A 19,028-nucleotide genomic window follows, 5' to 3' on the forward strand; every position below is an offset into this window, starting at 1 on the left:
AGGCATCTACTTGCGTTTCCACAAACACTGATGACTACTTATAATAAAGGATGTTGCACCACTTCATACCACCTACACATGTGCAATAAATCTCAATTTTATCACAATACAAAAAATAAATAAAGTCCTGATGAGGTGGCACTGATGGGCACTGATGATGGACACTAATATGCGGCACTGATGGGGCCCTGATAGGTGGTACTGATAGGTGGCACTGATATGCAGCACTGATGGGTACACATAGGTGGCACTGATGGGCACTGAAAGGCGGCACCGGGCACTCAAAGGCGGCATGGATGGGCACTGTTAAGTGGCATGGATGGGCACTGATAAGCGGCATGGATAGGCTTTGATAGGCGGCACGGAGGGGCACTGATAGGTGGCACGGATGGGCATAGGTGGGCACTGATAGGTGGCACTGATGTACACTAATGGATGGTACTGATGGGCATCAGTGATTGGCAGGCATCCATTGTGGGCACTGATTGTTATCCCTGTTGGCCATGGGTGGCATACCTGGTGGTGACTAGTGGTGGGCATCCCTGGTGGTCCTGGTGGGGTCCCTGTGTGGTGTCCAGTGTGGGCATCCTCGGGGGGGGGGGCCTGCGCTGATAATCAATCAGCACAGACCCCCCCTGTCAGAATAGCAGCCGATCGGCTCTCCTTTACTCATGTCTGACAGATGCGAGTGAGGAAAAGCCGATCAATGGCTTTTCCTGTTTACACTGTGATCAGCCATGATTGGACACGGCTGATCACGTGGTAAAGAGTCTCTGTCAGAGACTCTTTACCTAGATCAGTGTTGCGGTGTGTCAGACTAACACGCAGCAACAACGATCGCCATGATGCGCGCCCCCAGGGGCGCGCATCGGCTTGTTATCCTGAAAGATGTCATATGACATCCGTTCAGGATAACACAACCACTTTGCCGACGTTATTTTGCTATATGGCGGGCGGCAAGTGGTTAATGACCACTACCATGAGCATCAATATCAAATGTGCAATATAGGCAATCACAGTCCCAGCATATATGCAAAAATATGCCTGAGCTGTTTTTGTGTGTTTTACATGTTTAGGCCTGAATATAACACAAAACACCCAAACATATATATATATATTTTCTGAAAGCAGACAATAAAATAGTGGCAGTACTAATTTTTTATGTCACACGTTATTACCCCAAGGATCTAAGAAACACAAAATTCCTGTAAAAAACACATTAAAGTGAATTTTAGGGCACACAAACGCAATCACTACACTACCTACACCAAACTGTGCAATGAAAAACAGGGATATTTAGTTCACATATATTGCAGCACATGTTTAGGCTGACCAACTGCGTCAAAGTAATCCCTCTTCTGGCCAGCCCTACACCTGTCTTCTCTGATCCTCCCCATCTTCCACTGTCCCTAATCCATCTCTTGATAGTACATAACCTTGGAGTCACTTGCTCAGTTTGGTGTGTATTGCCAGAGAGTTTTTTTTTTTTTTTTTTTTTTGGGAGGGTGCATGTGATCAGCAAAGGGCCAATTAGCACTGTCCAGACAGAGGGTCAGGTGTCATGCAGCCTCACAGGACAATCAAAAGAGAGTGAAAATATCTGGGAGACCAGATATAGTGAATGCAGGGTCCTGGGTTTAGTAAGACTTTAAGTGTGGCAGCTCATATATTTTGTAATGGTAGGCCACAGTTCAGAAGTGAACTTTTTCATGTTGTATTAGCTCCACACAGCATTACCAGTATGAAACTCATGGTCAAACGCTTAGGCTACTTTCACACTGGGGTGTTGGGGGCGTCGGCGGTAAAGTGCCGCTATTTTTAGTGGCGCTTTACCGTCATTTTTGCGGCCCTTATTGGCCTTATTGGCCGCTAGCTTGCTTTTAACCCCCCCCCCCCCCGCGCTAACGGCCGAAAAAGGGTTAAAGGTGCCGCAAAGCACCACTCATTGATTTCAGCGCCTCAAAGATGCGGCTTGCAGGACTTTTTTTGACGTCCTGCCAGTACACTGCTCTGAAAGCCTGAATGCTTTCACACTGGAGTGAGAGGAGAGGCTCTTTACAGGCGCTTTTTCTAGTGCTATAGCACCTGTAAAGCACCTCAGTGTGAAAGCAGCCTTATACAAAAAGATTATTCTAATTATTACTACTTAATTACTAATTATTTAATGCATTTATACACATTTACAGAATTGCCCTATAAATGTGTTTAGATGTATTTATAGCACATTACTAAATGCATATAAATGCTTGGAATGATAATTCACTCTGTGCTTTTACCTGCATTAAAGTGGTTGTAAACCCTCACATATACCCAGTGAAGTGACTGGCCTCAGATGATACACAGAGATGAAACAAATCCTCCTACATAGGTTTTACTTGTTTATCTGCAGTCTTCTCTTCCCTTCACCCCTTCAAGAGGGCAGAAAAGTGTTAAAAATCTTTCTTCATCTGTCAGGAGCACAGAGGAGGGGGCAGAGAGCTGCAGTTACATTGTGTGAGAGCTGATTGGAAGAAAGGCACACATCCTCCTTCACACATGAGACGGACTGTGTTCTGAATAGACAAGCTGTCTGCTAAACTCCCCCCCCCCAACACAAATTTATCTCATGTGTCGGAAAACTCCTCAGAAGTGACTCATAACAGAGGAACAAAGCACCAGAGAGAAACCACTTTAACCCTCCTGGCGGTATTCCCGAGTGTGGCTCGGAGTTAAATTTCAGTACCATTAGCGGTAACCCCGAGCCACACTCAGAATTGCATTGCAGAATCCTGGTTACTTACCTTGTCACCAGGATCCTACGATGTCCCCCCCGCTGTGTCCCCCGCCAGATCATCTGCCCGATGCTCTGTGTGCCGGGCTCCGTTCCCTGCGAGCGTTGTGACGCACGGGGGTGGAGACCGGTGGCAAATTCAAAAAGTACAAAAAACATAACACATACACTACATTGTAATCCTACAGATTTCATTACTGTATCCAATCATTTCACCTCCCTTTTGTCCCTAATGCTTTGTCCAGTGCCTTGCATGTACTTTTATATTATATATACTGTTCTTTCTGCCTGGAAACTTGAGATTGTCCATAGCAACTAAAAAGTGTCCCTTTACGTCAAAAGTAGTTTTAGACCAGCTAGAAAACAGCGATAGTAAATTAGAACACTTGCGGAATTGAGCGATAGTGAATCATGGGGAAATTTATTTTATTATTATTATATTATTATTTTTTAGAATTATTTATAGTTATTTATTATATTATAATTTATGATTTCATGTTTCAAATTTTATTATACCCGGGATATCTGCTAGACTCTTGTTTGGACAGATTTAAGTGTGTTATTACTAAGAATTACAGGCCTACAGTATAAAACTATAAAACGCCAAATTCTATGCAAAACAATGTACCGCTTTGAGATTAAAAAATCTGACATAATCATACCGCCAGGGAGGTTAAGGTACATTTGGGTTACTGATGAAAAAAATCAGGTTCCAGGTTTTATTGTCTAAGCTTAAATGAACAAGCTGACGTTAGAAACTGATTGGCTACTATGCACAGCTGCACCAGATTCTGAGTGGTCCAGTTTTAGTAAATACGCCCTGTGTGTCCAAGGCTGATTGGATTTTCTAAGCACACGTACATGCATGTAAAACACGGGTATATTTAAATGAAGTAGAAAGTGATCTGAGAAGTATCTTTTTCAGTCTTGTCTATTTTTCTGTTCCTCCCATTATTCTAGATCTGACGCAATCTACTCAGCTTTATATGATGGAAGTTCCATGAAGGAAATTATTCGGGGACATGAATATCTCTCGCATCCTTTTGCTGTTTCGCTGTTTGGCAGTGACGTATACTGGACAGACTGGAGGACGAACACATTGTCTAAAGCAAACAAGTGGACTGGCCATAATGTCAGTGTTATACAGAAGACAAGCGCTCAGCCATTCGATATTCAGATCTACCATCCCAGCCGTCAACCGCAAGGTGAGTCTCCTTTACAGAGGTAAAGTAATTCATTAAAAAAACAAATTGATCTGTTTCCCATACTTAGGGCAGTGTTTAATATTTGATTGGACACCAGGCAAACATTTTCTTGACCACCCCCCACCCCCCTGGTCCCTGCCATGCAATTTTACTCTCCATCTGCTCAGTTTACTACAGCAGATCAGGCAGAGATTGAGATTGGTTGCCAGAGGATGCAGCATATCATTACCACTCGTTGACTGGTTGCTAGAGGTTACAGCACACATTACAGCGCACTGATTAGTTGCTAGATGTTACAGCACATCATTTCTGCTTGCTGAGTGGTTGCTAGAAGTCAGTGCACATCCTTACCATTCACTGATTGGTTTCTAGAGGTTACTGCACATTATTACTGCTCACTGATTTGTTGCTAGAGATTACAGCACGTCATTTATGGCTCACTGATTGGTTGCTGATGATTACAGCACATAATTTCCTTACTGCCTGCACACCATGGACTAGGGAGGTGAGGGGTAACTGGTCGCAATTAACCTTTTCATTGCTGGCAGAGGAGATCCCAGTTGGAAGTGTATGATTAACCCCATTAAAAACTGTGTTGGAAGTGTATGATTAACCATTTCTTTGCTAGCAGAACCCCAATGGAAATGCATGAAGTTTGGAGCAGGGATCTTCTAGCATTGGAAGAGCCATCATGTGCTTCCCTGGGATCTACTATCTCCACTCAGTAGCTGCCATGGCACATACTGTACTTAAGCTGGCCATAGACGGTTCAAAGCTCAGTTGTTTCAGTTGATCGATCGATCAACTTGGGTACAACCAGCCTGAAGGATTTTACATAGCTGCTAGCAATATTCACTGCATTCTCCTGGCGGGGACGTCTTCCCCTACCCCCTGCTGGAAAAAAGACAATGGCTCAGCAGGAGGGATTCCCCCATCAACACTTAGGGGTTGATTTACTAAAGGAAAATAGACTGTGCACTTTGCAGAGTGCAGTTGCTCCAGAGCTTAGTAAATGGGGTAAGGCTTGACTTTGCAAAGAGTACCCAATCCTGTTCAAGGAAAATAAAAAAAAACAGCATTTTTGCTTGCACATGATTGGATGATGGAAGTCAGCACAGCTTCTGCTCATTTACTAAGCTCTTGAGCAACTGCCCTTGCAGAGGGCAACTGCATTTTGCAAAGTGCACAGTCTTTTTCCCTTTAGTAAATCAACCCCTTACTGTGTAGATGTGGGAACCAAGCGACTTTCTTTTCTGCAACCATGGTTTGAGGAAAGAAAATTTCTCTGTCTATGGCTGACCTAAGCCTCTCACAACAGCACACCTGCTTGCCCCACAAGCTGTGATCACCTCCAAGGTAGTTCCTAATGGTTCATGCTCTCAGAGGCATGGAGGAGCTCAGCTATGAGGAGAGATTAGAGGAATTGAATTTTTTCACTCTTGAGAAGAGGAGATTAAGGGGGGATATGATCACCATGTATAAATACATAAGTGGTCCATATAGTGAACTTGGTGTTGAGTTATTCACTTTACGGTCAACATTGAGGACACGGGGGCACTCTTTACATCTAGAGGAAAAGAGATTTCATCTCCAAATTGGTAAGAGCTGTGAAAATGTGGAATGGACTCCCTCCAGAGGTAGTTCTGGCCAGCTCAGTAGATTGCTTTAAGAAAGGTCTGGATTCTTTCATAAATGTACATAAATATATATAACTGGGTACTGACATTTATAGGTAAAGTTGATCCAGGGAAAATCCGATTGCCTCTTTGGGATCAGGAAGGAATTTTTTCCCCTGCTGTAGAAAATTGGATCCTGCTTTTCTGGGTTTTTTTTGCCCTGCTCTGGATCAACTGTGGGTATAGGATTGGGTATATGGGATTGTATGATATTTTTTATTTTATTTATTTATTTTTTTTAATTTTTTTTATGGTTGAACTAGATGGACTTGTGTCTTTTTTCAACCTGACTAACTATGTAACTAATCCATAAAAAATCCAGCGACACAACAGCAGTGGTCCCTTCAATCAGGTGTCTGGGGTTGCCCATGGTGACTCCGGTAGGCAGTGCAGCAAGGTTCATATCCTGGCAGTGGCTCAGCAACATGGTCCTCTTACTCTTGCAGTCCCCCCCACATGGTACTTGCTTGGTGTTTTTTAAGCAGCTCAGTCTCGGGGGGGGGGGGGGACTGTACCACATGTTCCTCTCACTAACTCCCCCAGAACACTGCACTGTGCTGGTGAATTTTTTCCCAGGCAAATCTTGCTCCCTCCTCCTTTAACAGCAAGTTATAGTTTAGGCACCATGGGACTACATGTCCCATCATGCCCTTCGAGTCTCTTCTGCTTGGCTGCTTTTTCTGCTTAGCTAGAGGGAGGGGGGGAGAACAAGCAGCGATTAGACAGAGCTGGCTGCTGGGAGAAGAAGAGGAGGAGGAAGTGGAGGGAGGGAGGGGGTTGCAAGTACACAGACAACTCGCAACTGCTCCTCTCCCCTGTCATAGCACAGCCGACCAGAGACCCATAGTGGTGGGGGGGGGGGAATCGCTCAGCTACACTGGTGACAGGGAGGCCATGTGGGCCCCTGCAGCTAGGAGCGATTCAGGATATTATACCTCTGGCCAGCTTAAGGGGCAGCTGCTTGGGCCCCACAAAAATGACTGGGCCCTGGGCAGCTGCCCCTTTTGCCCCACCTTAAAGACGGCCCTGCCCATACTAACCATTCAGGTTCCTTGTTTTCCCACCTAGCAAATAATGGAATGGAGATTGTAAATCCTTATTTGTTGTGCCATAGAGAATAACATTTGCCATTCTCCTGTTCAAATCAGGCATGGCATGATGTGGTGTATGTACAGCGGTGCCATTCATTTTGATGTGGTGTAGTGTGATGTGTTGCCCGCTACTGTGATTTTGCGTTGAGCGGTCATTCATTTTGCTTGGCTCCCCAACGCAATATTACGGCAGCGGACAACACAAGTGAACTACAGTGCACCACAATGCAATCGCTGTGTGTTTGGTGCATTCCATCAACAAAAGGAGCATGCCGATTTTTTAGTGTGTTAGAGCGCGTTACCACCTCATTCAAAATTCCTCCCTACCGACCGCTGTATATATACGTCCTGGTAGGGAATCGATTGTACCGGGATCATGGTTGAGGCTACAACCATGATCCCGTTGTCATCTTTTACAGCTGGCGATTCTCTTTCATGTAAAAGTATTCCAGAGTGGCTGGGCAGCCGCTGGAATACTTTTATAGGTGGCGAAAGGGGGTCCCACCCCCCTCCTGCCGCTGCAGCCACCACCATTACCAGGCTCTCCCAAGCGATCGGGAAGCGATGCGACCGGTGGCATCCATGTCTGGCCTCAGAGTGAGAGGAACTGAAGCTGTTCCTCCCAGTTGTGTGTTGTCAGAACCAGCGAGCGTTGACTATTTCATCACTTCCAGTTCTGGCTCTTTGTTTACTGGCCCCATAGCGGCCAGTGAAGCAGCCGATCAGACCGATCTGTGTTTGATCGGCTGCATTGGAGCCCAAAGGAGAGATGGGGGGTCTAATAGACCCCCTATCTCTCCATAAAGAAAACCTGTCATTGCTGTTGCCGTCAAAGGGGATGTTTACACTCCTTTTGACAGCAATAAAAGTGATCACATTAAAAAAAAAAAAAAAACACTTTAAAAATAAAATAAATTCAATTAAATAATAATTTAAAAAAAAAGTAACGTGCCCCCGTCATCCCGTCCTCACGCGCAGTGGCGAACACACACGTCGGTCCCGCACACATATGTAAACAATGATCGCACCACAGATGTGAGGTATCACCGCAATCATCAGAGTGAGAGCAATTATTCTAGACCTCCCCTGTAATTATTCACTGGTAACCTACAAATGCTTTTAATGCATCACCTAAGGGTAATTTAAAGTACTGTAGTTTGTCGCCATTCCATGAGCGTGCGCAATTTTAAAGCGTGACATGTTAAGTATCTATTTACTCTGCATAACATTATCTTTCACATTATACAAAAAATTGGGCTAACTGTTTTTTTTTGTTTTTTGTATTCATTAAAGTGTATTTTTTCCCAAAAAAATGCATTTGAAAGACTGCTGCGCAAATACTGTGTGACATAAAATATTGCAACAACCACCATTTTATTCTCTAAGGTCTCTGCTTAAAAAATGTATATATAATGTTTGGGGGTTCCAAGTAATTTTCTAGTAAAAAAATGATGATTTTTACATGTATACGAGACGTGTCAATATTGGCCGGGTATTGAGGTAGTTAACGCAATGGGGTTGATTTACTAAAGGCAAGCAGACTGTGTACTGCAAAGAGCAGTTGCTCCAGAGCTTAGTAAATGAGCAGAAGCTCTGCTGACTTAAATCTTCCAATCATGTGCAAGCAAAAATGCTGTTTTTTTTATTAATTTCCTTGCACGCGATTGGGTATACAGTACTTTGCAGAGTAAAGCTTTACCTCATTTACTAAGCTCACTAGCAACTGCTCTTGCAGAGTGCAACTATACTTTGCAAAGTGCACAGACTATTTGCTTTTAGTAAATCAACCCAAATGTGCCTTAATGCATGTGCTTAGAGGTATCTTTATAAAGTAGTGAATGTGACATTTGCCAAACATTTTCTGCAGGTGTTCCTTCCAGGCACATATGTTTAAAATTACAGTGATTGATTCACCTACAGCGAATATTTGGTAAGCCCAGGTTCACACTGCTGCGGGTTAGAAATTGCGCTTGCGCGATTTCAAACCGGCAACGCGTTCCGACTTTGGGGGCGATTTGACAGACATCTGTGCAGGTTCCTGTACAGAGGTTTATTTAAATCGCCCCCAAAGTCGCCAAAAGTAGTACAGGAACTACTTTTGGGAATCGGTGCGGTGCCACATAGTCGGCGACGCACCAATTCGGACGGTGCCATCGCCGGCAATAGCCGCCGTTTTGGCATGTGATTCAACATGTCAAGTCGCATGCCAAATCAGCCCAATGTTAACGTGTGCGCAATGTCACATCAAATGCTTTATAAATACGCCCCCCTAGTCTGAATGGGCTCTAAATCATAAATATAAAGATTGATGGGGACATGTTTAATAAATGTTGCTGTGATAAAATTATATATATATATATATATATATATATATATATATATATATATATATATATATATATATATATATATACAGTGGGAAAAAAAATTTTTTGATCCCCTGCAGATTTTGTAAGTTTGCCCAATTACAAAGAAATGAAGGGTCTATAATTTTATCATAGGTGTATTTTAAATGATAGAGACAGAATATCAACCAAAAATCCAGAAAAAAAAACGATACAAAAGTTATAAATTGAGTTGCAGTTCAGTGAGTAAAATAAGTATTTGATCCCCAAGCAAAACATGACTTAGTACTTGGTGGTAGGGATAAGCCCGCGGTTCATTGGGTGTTCGTTTGCTCGCAAACAAACCAAACATATGGGGCGTTCGTGGAAAATTCAAGCGCCGCGGAACGCCCAATAATGCACTGTGAGATCGCAGTGCATTGACGTCTGATGATTGGCCAAAGCATGCACCCGATCTGTATGCTTTGGCCAATCACAGCACGCTCTGCTGCGAGAGCCACAATTGGTGGCAAATTTTAAAAAGTACAAAACATAACACACACAATACACTGTAATCTGTAGATTACATTACCGTATCAAATCATTTCACCTCCGTTTTGTTCCCAGTGCTTTGTCCTGTCCAGTGCCCTGCCTGCATTTTTACCATTCTTTCTGCCTGGAAACTTGAGAATGTCCATGGCATCCAAAAATTGCTGTTTTCTAACTGGTCTAAAACTGCTTTTGACGTAGAGGAACGCTTTTGATTGTCCTGATTGTGACGTCGGACTTTGTGCAGTCCCATGTTTCAAAATGTTTCATACCCGGAATATTTACTAAACCAATATGCAGTGTCTAGTATTACAGTGACTATTAATATTGCACCCTTGTTTGAACGAATTTCAGTGTTTTTGATTTGATTACATTAATGAATAAAATGTATTATTATTATTATATATTTTTTTTTTTTTTAGAATCATTTATAGTTATTTATTATATTATAATTTATGATTTCATGTTTCAAACTTTATCATACCCGGGATGTCTACTAGACTCTTGTTTGTACAGATTTAAGCGAGTTATTCCTATAAATTACAGTTTAGAGCAAAAAGGAGTTCCCCTAGCGGACTTTAAAGGCACATTTTTTAAGAAAATATTTTAAAAAAAGGTATGTAAAGTAGATAACAGTTTATTAGTTACAAAAAATAATCAAGTGAATCACATAGTTACAAAGTTAAAAACAAGGAATGCATTTCCATAAATATAGAAGTTGATACCAATACATGTGCACCCGACGCGTTTCGGAGTTACTTATGCCTCCTTCTTCAGGGGTGATTGTAGGGTTTGCAACAAGAATTTTCTATATGGGAAATAATATGTATAACATAGACATGATGAATGCACAATAAAGGAACGTAAATACAAAATCTATAGTTGTATGAGTCTGTATACATACACATTCATTTCTCTGTTTACACTTACATTGGTATCTACGGATATAGGTTGTGCATTCCAGGACGAATTAAAAGAAACATAGATATGTTGACGCACTGCCCATCGGACACGCTCCCTGGTCGTGGTGTGTAGAACTTTAGTGAAGTATAGCAGGAGTATTCACATAGCCACTGTCAAGGTGGAAGTAGAGACGTATAAATATATAGGGTGGTTTTATTCTTCCTTCCAGTAGGAAGAAAGGCCCAAGGTTAGCGGGCATATGACAGTTTAGATCTGAGGTCACACTGGGGCCAAATGTGTATCCTGTAAATCATGAAAATATATATATATGTAAGGATGTGCATACATATGGATAATTAAAGTAGTACATGGAGAATCCAAAAGCTGTATCCTACCTGGTCCGCCTACAATAATGGGGGGCAGTAACTGGTGGTAAATATGTAGATATGGATCCATATTTACCACCAGTTACTGCCCCCCATTATTGTAGGCGGACCAGGTAGGATACAGCTTTTGGATTCTCCATGTACTACTTTAATTATCCATATGTATGCACATCCTTACATATATATATATTTTCATGATTTACAGGATACACATTTGGCCCCAGTGTGACCTCAGATCTAAACTGTCATATGCCCGCTAACCTTGGGCCTTTCTTCCTACTGGAAGGAAGAATAAAACCAGCCTATATATTTATACGTCTCTACTTCCACCTTGACAGTGGCTATGTGAATACTCCTGCTATACTTCACTAAAGTTCTACACACCACGACCAGGGAGCGTGTCCGATGGGCAGTGCGTCAACATATCTATGTTTCTTTTAATTCGTCCTGGAATGCACAACCTATATCCGTAGATACCAATGTAAGTGTAAACAGAGAAATGAATGTGTATGTATACAGACTCATACAACTATAGATTTTGTATTTACGTTCCTTTATTGTGCATTCATCATGTCTATGTTATACATATTATTTCCCATATAGAAAATTCTTGTTGCAAACCCTACAATCACCCCTGAAGAAGGAGGCATAAGTAACTCCGAAACGCGTCGGGTGCACATGTATTGGTATCAACTTCTATATTTATGGAAATGCATTCCTTGTTTTTAACTTTGTAACTATGTGATTCACTTGATTATTTTTTGTAACTAATAAACTGTTATCTACTTTACATACCTTTTTTTAAAATATTTTCTTAAAAAATGTGCCTTTAAAGTCCGCTAGGGGAACTCCTTTTTGCTCTAAACTCGAATTTAGGATGTGGCACAACAAGTAGATAATTGATCGATCAAATATTTTGTTCCTATAAATTACAGGCCTACAATATAAAACAACACATTTCTATACAAAACAATGTACCGCTTTGACATTAAAAAATCAGACGTAATCATACCGCCAGGGAGGTTAAAATAACGCAGTGCCGTATCGCAAAAAAATGGCCTGGTCATTAAGGGGGTAAAACCTTCCGGGGCTGAAGTGGTTAAATGTATTTATTCAAAACTCAAATTTAAAGTGATTGTAAACGATCACCCTGTAAAACATCCCATTCAGTTTAAAATAGGAATGAAAGGCAAAACATTGTTGTACAGATATAAATATATATATATATATATATATATATATATATATATATATATATATATATATATATATATATATATATATATATATATATAAATACCTTTTTTCCCTTTTTTATAAGTGATCACATTCCCTATGTTCTCAGCTGCATATGAGTTGGGGGGCGTGTCAGGACAAGTCTGATAATTGGAGGAGAGTGCACTGAGTTCCCAACATAGCTAGAGAACTGACCACGGTGTGTTCTCCTGCCAAATGTGGTCAGTTTTTAATAGGAAAGCAGATGAACTGGCAGGATCACCAGGGATTTCCCACAAATGAACCAATACAAAGAGAACAGGATACTTACTCATACAAGTACATGGTACAGCAGCCACATATCAGGAATATGAAGTGTTGGGGTAACAAACGCTTTAAGATCACTTAGGAAGTTTACAAAACAACTTTGACAAGACTTCAAGACTTTGCTATGTTAAAAATTGTTTTAATTATGGCCACCCACACCCCATCCCTCCTCCACACCTTCCAAAATAATCATCTCAAATACAAACTGGTGTTACTTATTTTGAGTAATTGCACATATTACAGCTGACCCTTTGTGAAGCTAAACATTTTGTGCTATTACAGAAGACCGCACAACACACTTATCCTGTCTGGTTCCCATCAATTTACCTATATACTTAGATTTTAGCGTCACATGTGCACAAAGAGCTCATACTGAGAGAGCCCTCACAGAGAACATTAATAATAATAATAATAATTAAAAAATAAACTTTTGTCATAAAACATCATTTACTTTGTGTCTGTGGTTTCCCAATGACATCCTGTAATTACTTACAAGTCAGTAAAGCAATTAGCACTGCAGTCTAGCAGTCCTGGCGTCCTTAGTGATTATGACACTGTATTGTGTTTTCATGCCTAATTGCTTTACCTCTTTTCCCCACAATTGACATTCTTTTAGGTTTTATGTACAAATCTAAATAAATAAATACATCTGCGGGCCTGGGACCAGCATGGCTGCTGCCGGCCAGTGGAGGGAAGGGAGAAGAGGGGACGCAAGTCCGCTCTCCTCCCCTTCTTGCTGTGACCCAGAAAGCGACATCTATGACATCACTTCCAGGTCAGCCTCTCAGTGTCCCCAGCTAACACAGCCAGGAAGCAATGTTTTGTGATACGATCTGCATTGCAAAACATTCAGTGGAGCCCAGAGGAGAAATGTGGAGTCTTTTAGATCCTGCATATCTCATTAAAGAGAACCTGTCACCTAAAAATCATCACATAGGGGACTTTTTGTCCCCTATGTGATGAAAAAAAGAAAAGAGGGAATGTAATCACTTTTATAAAAAAAGGGTATTTATAATTTTTTTTTTATATCTACACAAACATGTTTTGCCTTTCGTTTCTATTTTACAATCACTTTAAGGTCTAAAATGTTTTTTTTAAAACATGTGTGAAAACATGTGTGAAAAAGGTTATTAGGGTGTGACTCTCTTTTCTTTTACACTCCCATGTATTATTTTTTTCCCTGATTTCTGAAACCAGTTAAGCGCAATGAAAATTTGTAAAGGGCATATCTATAAATGTGCAAAGCACTTTTTTTTTTTCTTTTTAAAACAGTGGTTTGTACATGGTATGGTCATACCACCTACAGTTATGCACATAAGCTTAGATACCCTGGCAAAATTTGTGGTTTCTTGGCCATTTTTAAGAGAATATGAATGATAACACAAAAACTTTTCTTTCACTCATGGTTAGTGTTTGGCTGAAGCCATTTATTATCAATCAACTGTGTTTACTCTTTTTGAATCATAATCACAACAGAAACTACCCAAATGATTTTGTGCCAGAAGGTTTGAGGCTTTTCTCTGTGCTGTTTGGCGTATTGTAAGCGGGATACTTTGTGAATTTGTGTAGTAATGGCTTTCTTCTGGCGACTTGACCATGCTGCCCATCATTCTTCAAGTGCCTCCTTATTGTGCATCTTGAAACAGCCACACCACATGTTTTCAGAGAGTCTGGTATTTCACCTGTAGTTATTTGTGGGTTTTTCTTTGCATCCCGAACAATTTTCCTGGCAGTTGTGGATGAAATTTTAGTTGGTCTACCTGACCGTGGTTTGGTTTCAACAGAACCTCTCATTTTCTACTTCTTGTTTAGAGTTTGGACACTGCTGATTGGTATTCTCAATTCCTTGGATATCTTTTATATCCCTTTCCTGTTTTATATAGTTCAACTACCTTTTCCCACAGATCCTTTGACAATTCTTTTGCTTTCCCCATGACTCAGAATCCAGAAACGTCAGTGCAGCACTGGATGAAAGATGCAAGGGTCTGTCAGGAGTCCAGAAACTCATTGACCTTTTATACACACACTAATTACAAGCAAACAGATCACAGGTGAGGATGGTTACCTTGAGGCTGGGGTCACACTATACTACACGACAGTAGTACGACTTTCATCCTACTTTGCTCTGCGACATCAGTCCTACATTGGTCCTACATTGATCTTACATTGGTCCTACATCCATTCAACTTTCATGACCAGAATACTACTTTGATCCGACTTTTCAGATAGTACACTTGTCCTTTGACCAATCAAAACTAACACACAATGGGAGGGGCTACAGCAGGGGGCAGGAAATAACACAATGTCGGATGCCAAAGTTGGATGGTTAGGACAAGGATCCGACTTTGATCCTACTTCAATGATAGTCAATGGGCTGAAGTAGGACCAAAGTCGGACCAAAGTAGTACAGGGAGCATTTTCAAAGTCGGACCGAATTGTGCAGACCAGTTAAGACGGCTCCCATAGGGAAACATTGATTTTCACACGTCATGCGACATGAGCTCCCAATGTCGGAGCGTTTGTCGGACCAGTGTGAACCCAGCCTTAAGGCTGGGTTCACACTGGTCCGACAAACGCTCCGACATTGGGAGCTCATGTCGCATGACGTGTGAAATTCAATGTTTTCCTATGGGAGCCGCCTTAACTGGTCCGACATAAGTCGTTCCGACTTTAGAAATGCTCCCTGTACTACTTTGGTCCGACTTTGATCCTACTTCAGCCCATTGACTATCATTGAAGTAGGATCATAGTCGGATCCTTGTCCTAACCAACCATTTGGCATCCAACATTGTGTTATTTCCTGCCCCCTGCTGTAGCCCCTCCCATTGTGTGTTAGTTTTGATTGGTCAAAGGACAAATGTACTATCTGAAAAGTCGGATCAAAGTAGTATCCTGTTCATGAAAGTCGGATGGATGTAGGACCAATGTAGGATCAATGTAGGACCAATGTAGGACTGTTTGCGCAGAGCAAAAGTAGGATGAAAGTCGTACTACTGTCGTGTAGTATAGTGTGAACCCAGCCTCATAGCCATTCAGGCTGGGTTCACACTGGTCCGACAAACGCTCCGACATTAGGAGCTCATGTCGCATGACGTGTGAAATTTATTGTTTCCCTATGGGAGCTGTCCTAACTGGTCCAACACAAGTCATTCCAACTTTAGAAATGCTCCCTGTACTACTTTGCTCCGACTTTGATCCTACTTCAGCCCATTGACTATCATTGAAGTCGGATCAAAGTCGGATCGCCGTCTCGCATGATCCGACTTCGGCATGCAACTTGTGCTCAGATGATCTTGAGGGGAAACTCCGCGCCAAATTTTAAGTAAAAAACCGGCATGGGTTCCCCTCCAAGAGCATACCAGGCCCTTGGGTCTGGTATGGACGTTAAGGGGAACCCCCTATGCTGAAAAAACGGCGTGGGGGTCCCCCCCAAATCCATACCAGACCCTTATCCAAGCACGCAGCCTGGCCGGTCAGGAATGGGGGTGGGGATGAGCGAGCGGCCCCCCTCCTGAACCGTACCAGGCCGCATGCCCTCAACATGGGGGGTGGGTGCCTTGGGGAAGGGGGGCGCCCTGCGCCCCCCCCCACCCCAAAGCACCTTGTCCCCATGTTGATGAGGACAAGGGCCTCTTCCCGACAACCCTGGCCGTTGGTTGTCGGGGACTGCAGGCGGGGGGCTTATCGGAATCCGGGAGCCCCCTTTAATAAGGGGGCCCCCAGATCCCGGCCCCCCACCCTTTGTGAATGAGTATGGGGTACATCGTACCCCTACCCATTCACCTAGGGAAAAAATTACCAATAAAAAAACACTACACAGGTTTTTAAAGTAATTTATTATACAGCTCCGGGGTCTTCTTCCGACTTCGGGGGTCTACTTCCGACTTCGGGGGTCTCTCCGGCGTCTCCTCCCGGTGTCCTGATTTTCTGCCGGCTCCTCCGCTATCTTCTGCAGCTCTATTGCTAGCGGTGGTCTGGACTTCTGCCTTCTGCCTTCTTCTTTTCTTTCAATGTTGACAAGACGCTCTCTCCGGCTGGAATGCTCTCTGAGCGCTCCGCAATGGACTTATATAGGCGGTGACCCCGCCCCCTTATGCCATCACAGTCCCTGGGCATGCTGGGACTGTGACGTCTTAGGGTGCGTGGTCACCGGGTGATGTTGACCACGCCCCCTTATGACGGCACAGTCCCAGCATGCCCAGAGACAGTGACCTCATAAGGGGGTGGGGTCACCGCCTATATTAGTCCATTGCGGAGCGCTCAGAGAGCATTCCAGCTGGAGAGAGTGTCGTGTCAACATCAGAAGAGGGAAGAAGGCAAGAAGACAAGAAGACAAGAAGGCAGAAGGCAGAAGTCCGGGCCACCGCTATAGCAAAAGAGCGGCAAAAGAGCAGAAGATAGCGGAGGAGCCCGGCAGAAGACACGGAGAAGAACCTGAGAGACCCCCGAAGTCGGAAGAAGACCCCCGGAGCTGTCTAATAAATTACTTTAAAAACCTGTGTAGTGTGTTTTTTTATTGACACTTTTTCCCTAGGTTAATGGGTAGGGGTACCATGTACCCTATACTCATTCACATAGGGTGGGGGACCGGGATCTGGGGGCCCTCTTATTAAAGGGGGCTCCCAGATTCCGATAAGCCCCCCGCCCGCAGACCCCGACAACCAACGGCCAGGGTTGTCGGGAAGAGGCCCTTGTCCTCATCAACATGGGGACAAGGTGCTTGAGGGCATGCGGCCTGGTACGGTTCAGGCGGGGGGGGGGGGGCGCTTGCTCGTCCCCGCCCCCATTCCTGACCGGCCGGGCTGCGTGCTCGGATAAGGGTCTGGTATGGATTTGGGGGGGACCCCCACGCCGCTTTTTCGGCGTAGGGGAGGGGGGTGTTCCCCTTGAGGTCCATACCAGATCCAAGGGCCTGGTATGCCCTTGGAGGGCGGAACCCATGCCGGTTTTTTATTTAAAATTTGGGGAGTTCCCCCTCAAGATTCATACCAAACACAGTGACGGGCATTGGTGGGGATACAAGTCGGATCCCCGTTCATTGAAAGTCAGATGCATGCCGGCTTCATGTCGCAGGGCAAAGTCGAGGTCCAAAGTAGGACAGCTATCGTGTCGCACCAGTGTGAACCCAGCCTCAAACCCCATTGTGTCAACTTGTGTGCATGTTATCAGGCCAAATTCACCAGGGTATGTAAACTTTTGATCAGGGGCATTTGGGTAGTTTATGTTGTCATTATGATTTTAAAAAAATTAAACACAGTTGATTGATAATAAATGGCTCAGCCAAACACTAACCATGAGTGAAAGAAAAGTTATTATTATTATTATTATTATTATACAGGATTTATATGGCGCCAACAGTTTGCGCAGCACTTTTATCATTCATATTCTCTGAAAAATGACCAAGAAATCATAAATTCTGACAGGGTATGTAAACTTATGTGCACAACTGTATATGTACCCCTAAGTATAGATGCAATTTACAATATGAAATCCTCTAGTCCTTTAGTAAATTAAGCCCACTGACACATTTTCATTTCGGACTATGTGCTTGGACATTGTATTCAATTTGTTGACAATACATAGGTGTCCGTTTATGAAGCAGTGAAATCTATTCACTGCTTCATTCTCCGGCATTAACAGTGAAGATCTTTCTCCTCTGTGTGCCAGTTTATGAAGCTTTGTAGATCGCTTCACCTTTGGAGGAGTGAAGTGATCTACAAATGCTTCCAACAGTGGAGAACGGCCCCTGATACTGGAATCTCGTGAGACTTTATGAGATTACAGCACCAGAAATTCACTGAACTACAGAGATGTCAATTTATTAAGCAGTGATAAATTATCACCGCTCAATACACGGACAGACGGCGTGGTTAATGTTAATAAAATAATGAGTCCCCCTACATTATATACATATGTATACACACACATACATTATATATACATGTATATACACACACATTATATATATATATATATATATATATATATATATATATATATATATATATATATATATATATACATATACACATTATATGTATATATGTATATATATGTATATACATAAATATGACAGGGGGACATGCTTACAGTGTTGGGGGGTCTGAACGAGGCATAAGGAAGTAAAAAATCTTCCTCCTTCCCCCTCAGATCCCCCGGGATTTCCTCTTCACTCCCCGATTCACCACCCCTGAGCTGGTGAACCTGGGAGTGTGAATTCTGACACAGATCGCCAGTGAAGCGCTGAGATCATCGCTTCATAAACTGGCCGTTACTGTGTCCTTCAATGAGGATTCTCCGTGTGTAGAGATAATTGGCGGAGAACAAGTTCAAACATGTTATCCCCCAATTATCACTGTTTCATAAACTGTTTATGGACTGTGATCAGCGGCGATCCTTGGGATCACCGCTGATCACTGCTTCAAAAACGGACACCATAGAATATACGTCTGGCAGTGATAATATGTGGCATGCCCTATGTACTTCTGATTTCCTGATTATTACAGCCGTGTTATATATTTGCCACCATAAAGTCAAACATCAGCAGTGTTTATCTTTCATGACACTTACGCTGTTGTGATC

At 42.8% G+C, this 19,028-nt stretch overlaps 1 protein-coding gene across 6 annotated transcripts in view; it reads left to right on the plus strand.

Annotated features, from left to right (window-relative positions):
* Nucleotides 1-19,028, plus strand: part of LRP1B (LDL receptor related protein 1B) — a 2,172,167-nt gene that overhangs the window by 1,362,001 nt on the left and 791,138 nt on the right. For all 6 annotated transcript variants that reach the window (XM_073634235.1, XM_073634238.1, XM_073634240.1 and 3 more), the window contains exon 27: nt 3,731-3,975. In XM_073634235.1, coding sequence (XP_073490336.1) covers nt 3,731-3,975 — 245 coding nt within the window. The remainder of the gene's footprint in view (nt 1-3,730; nt 3,976-19,028) is intronic.

The sequence above is a fragment of the Aquarana catesbeiana genome, linkage group LG06 (genome assembly GCF_042186555.1).
Source record: "Aquarana catesbeiana isolate 2022-GZ linkage group LG06, ASM4218655v1, whole genome shotgun sequence".
NCBI classification, from domain to species: Eukaryota; Metazoa; Chordata; class Amphibia; order Anura; family Ranidae; genus Aquarana; species Aquarana catesbeiana.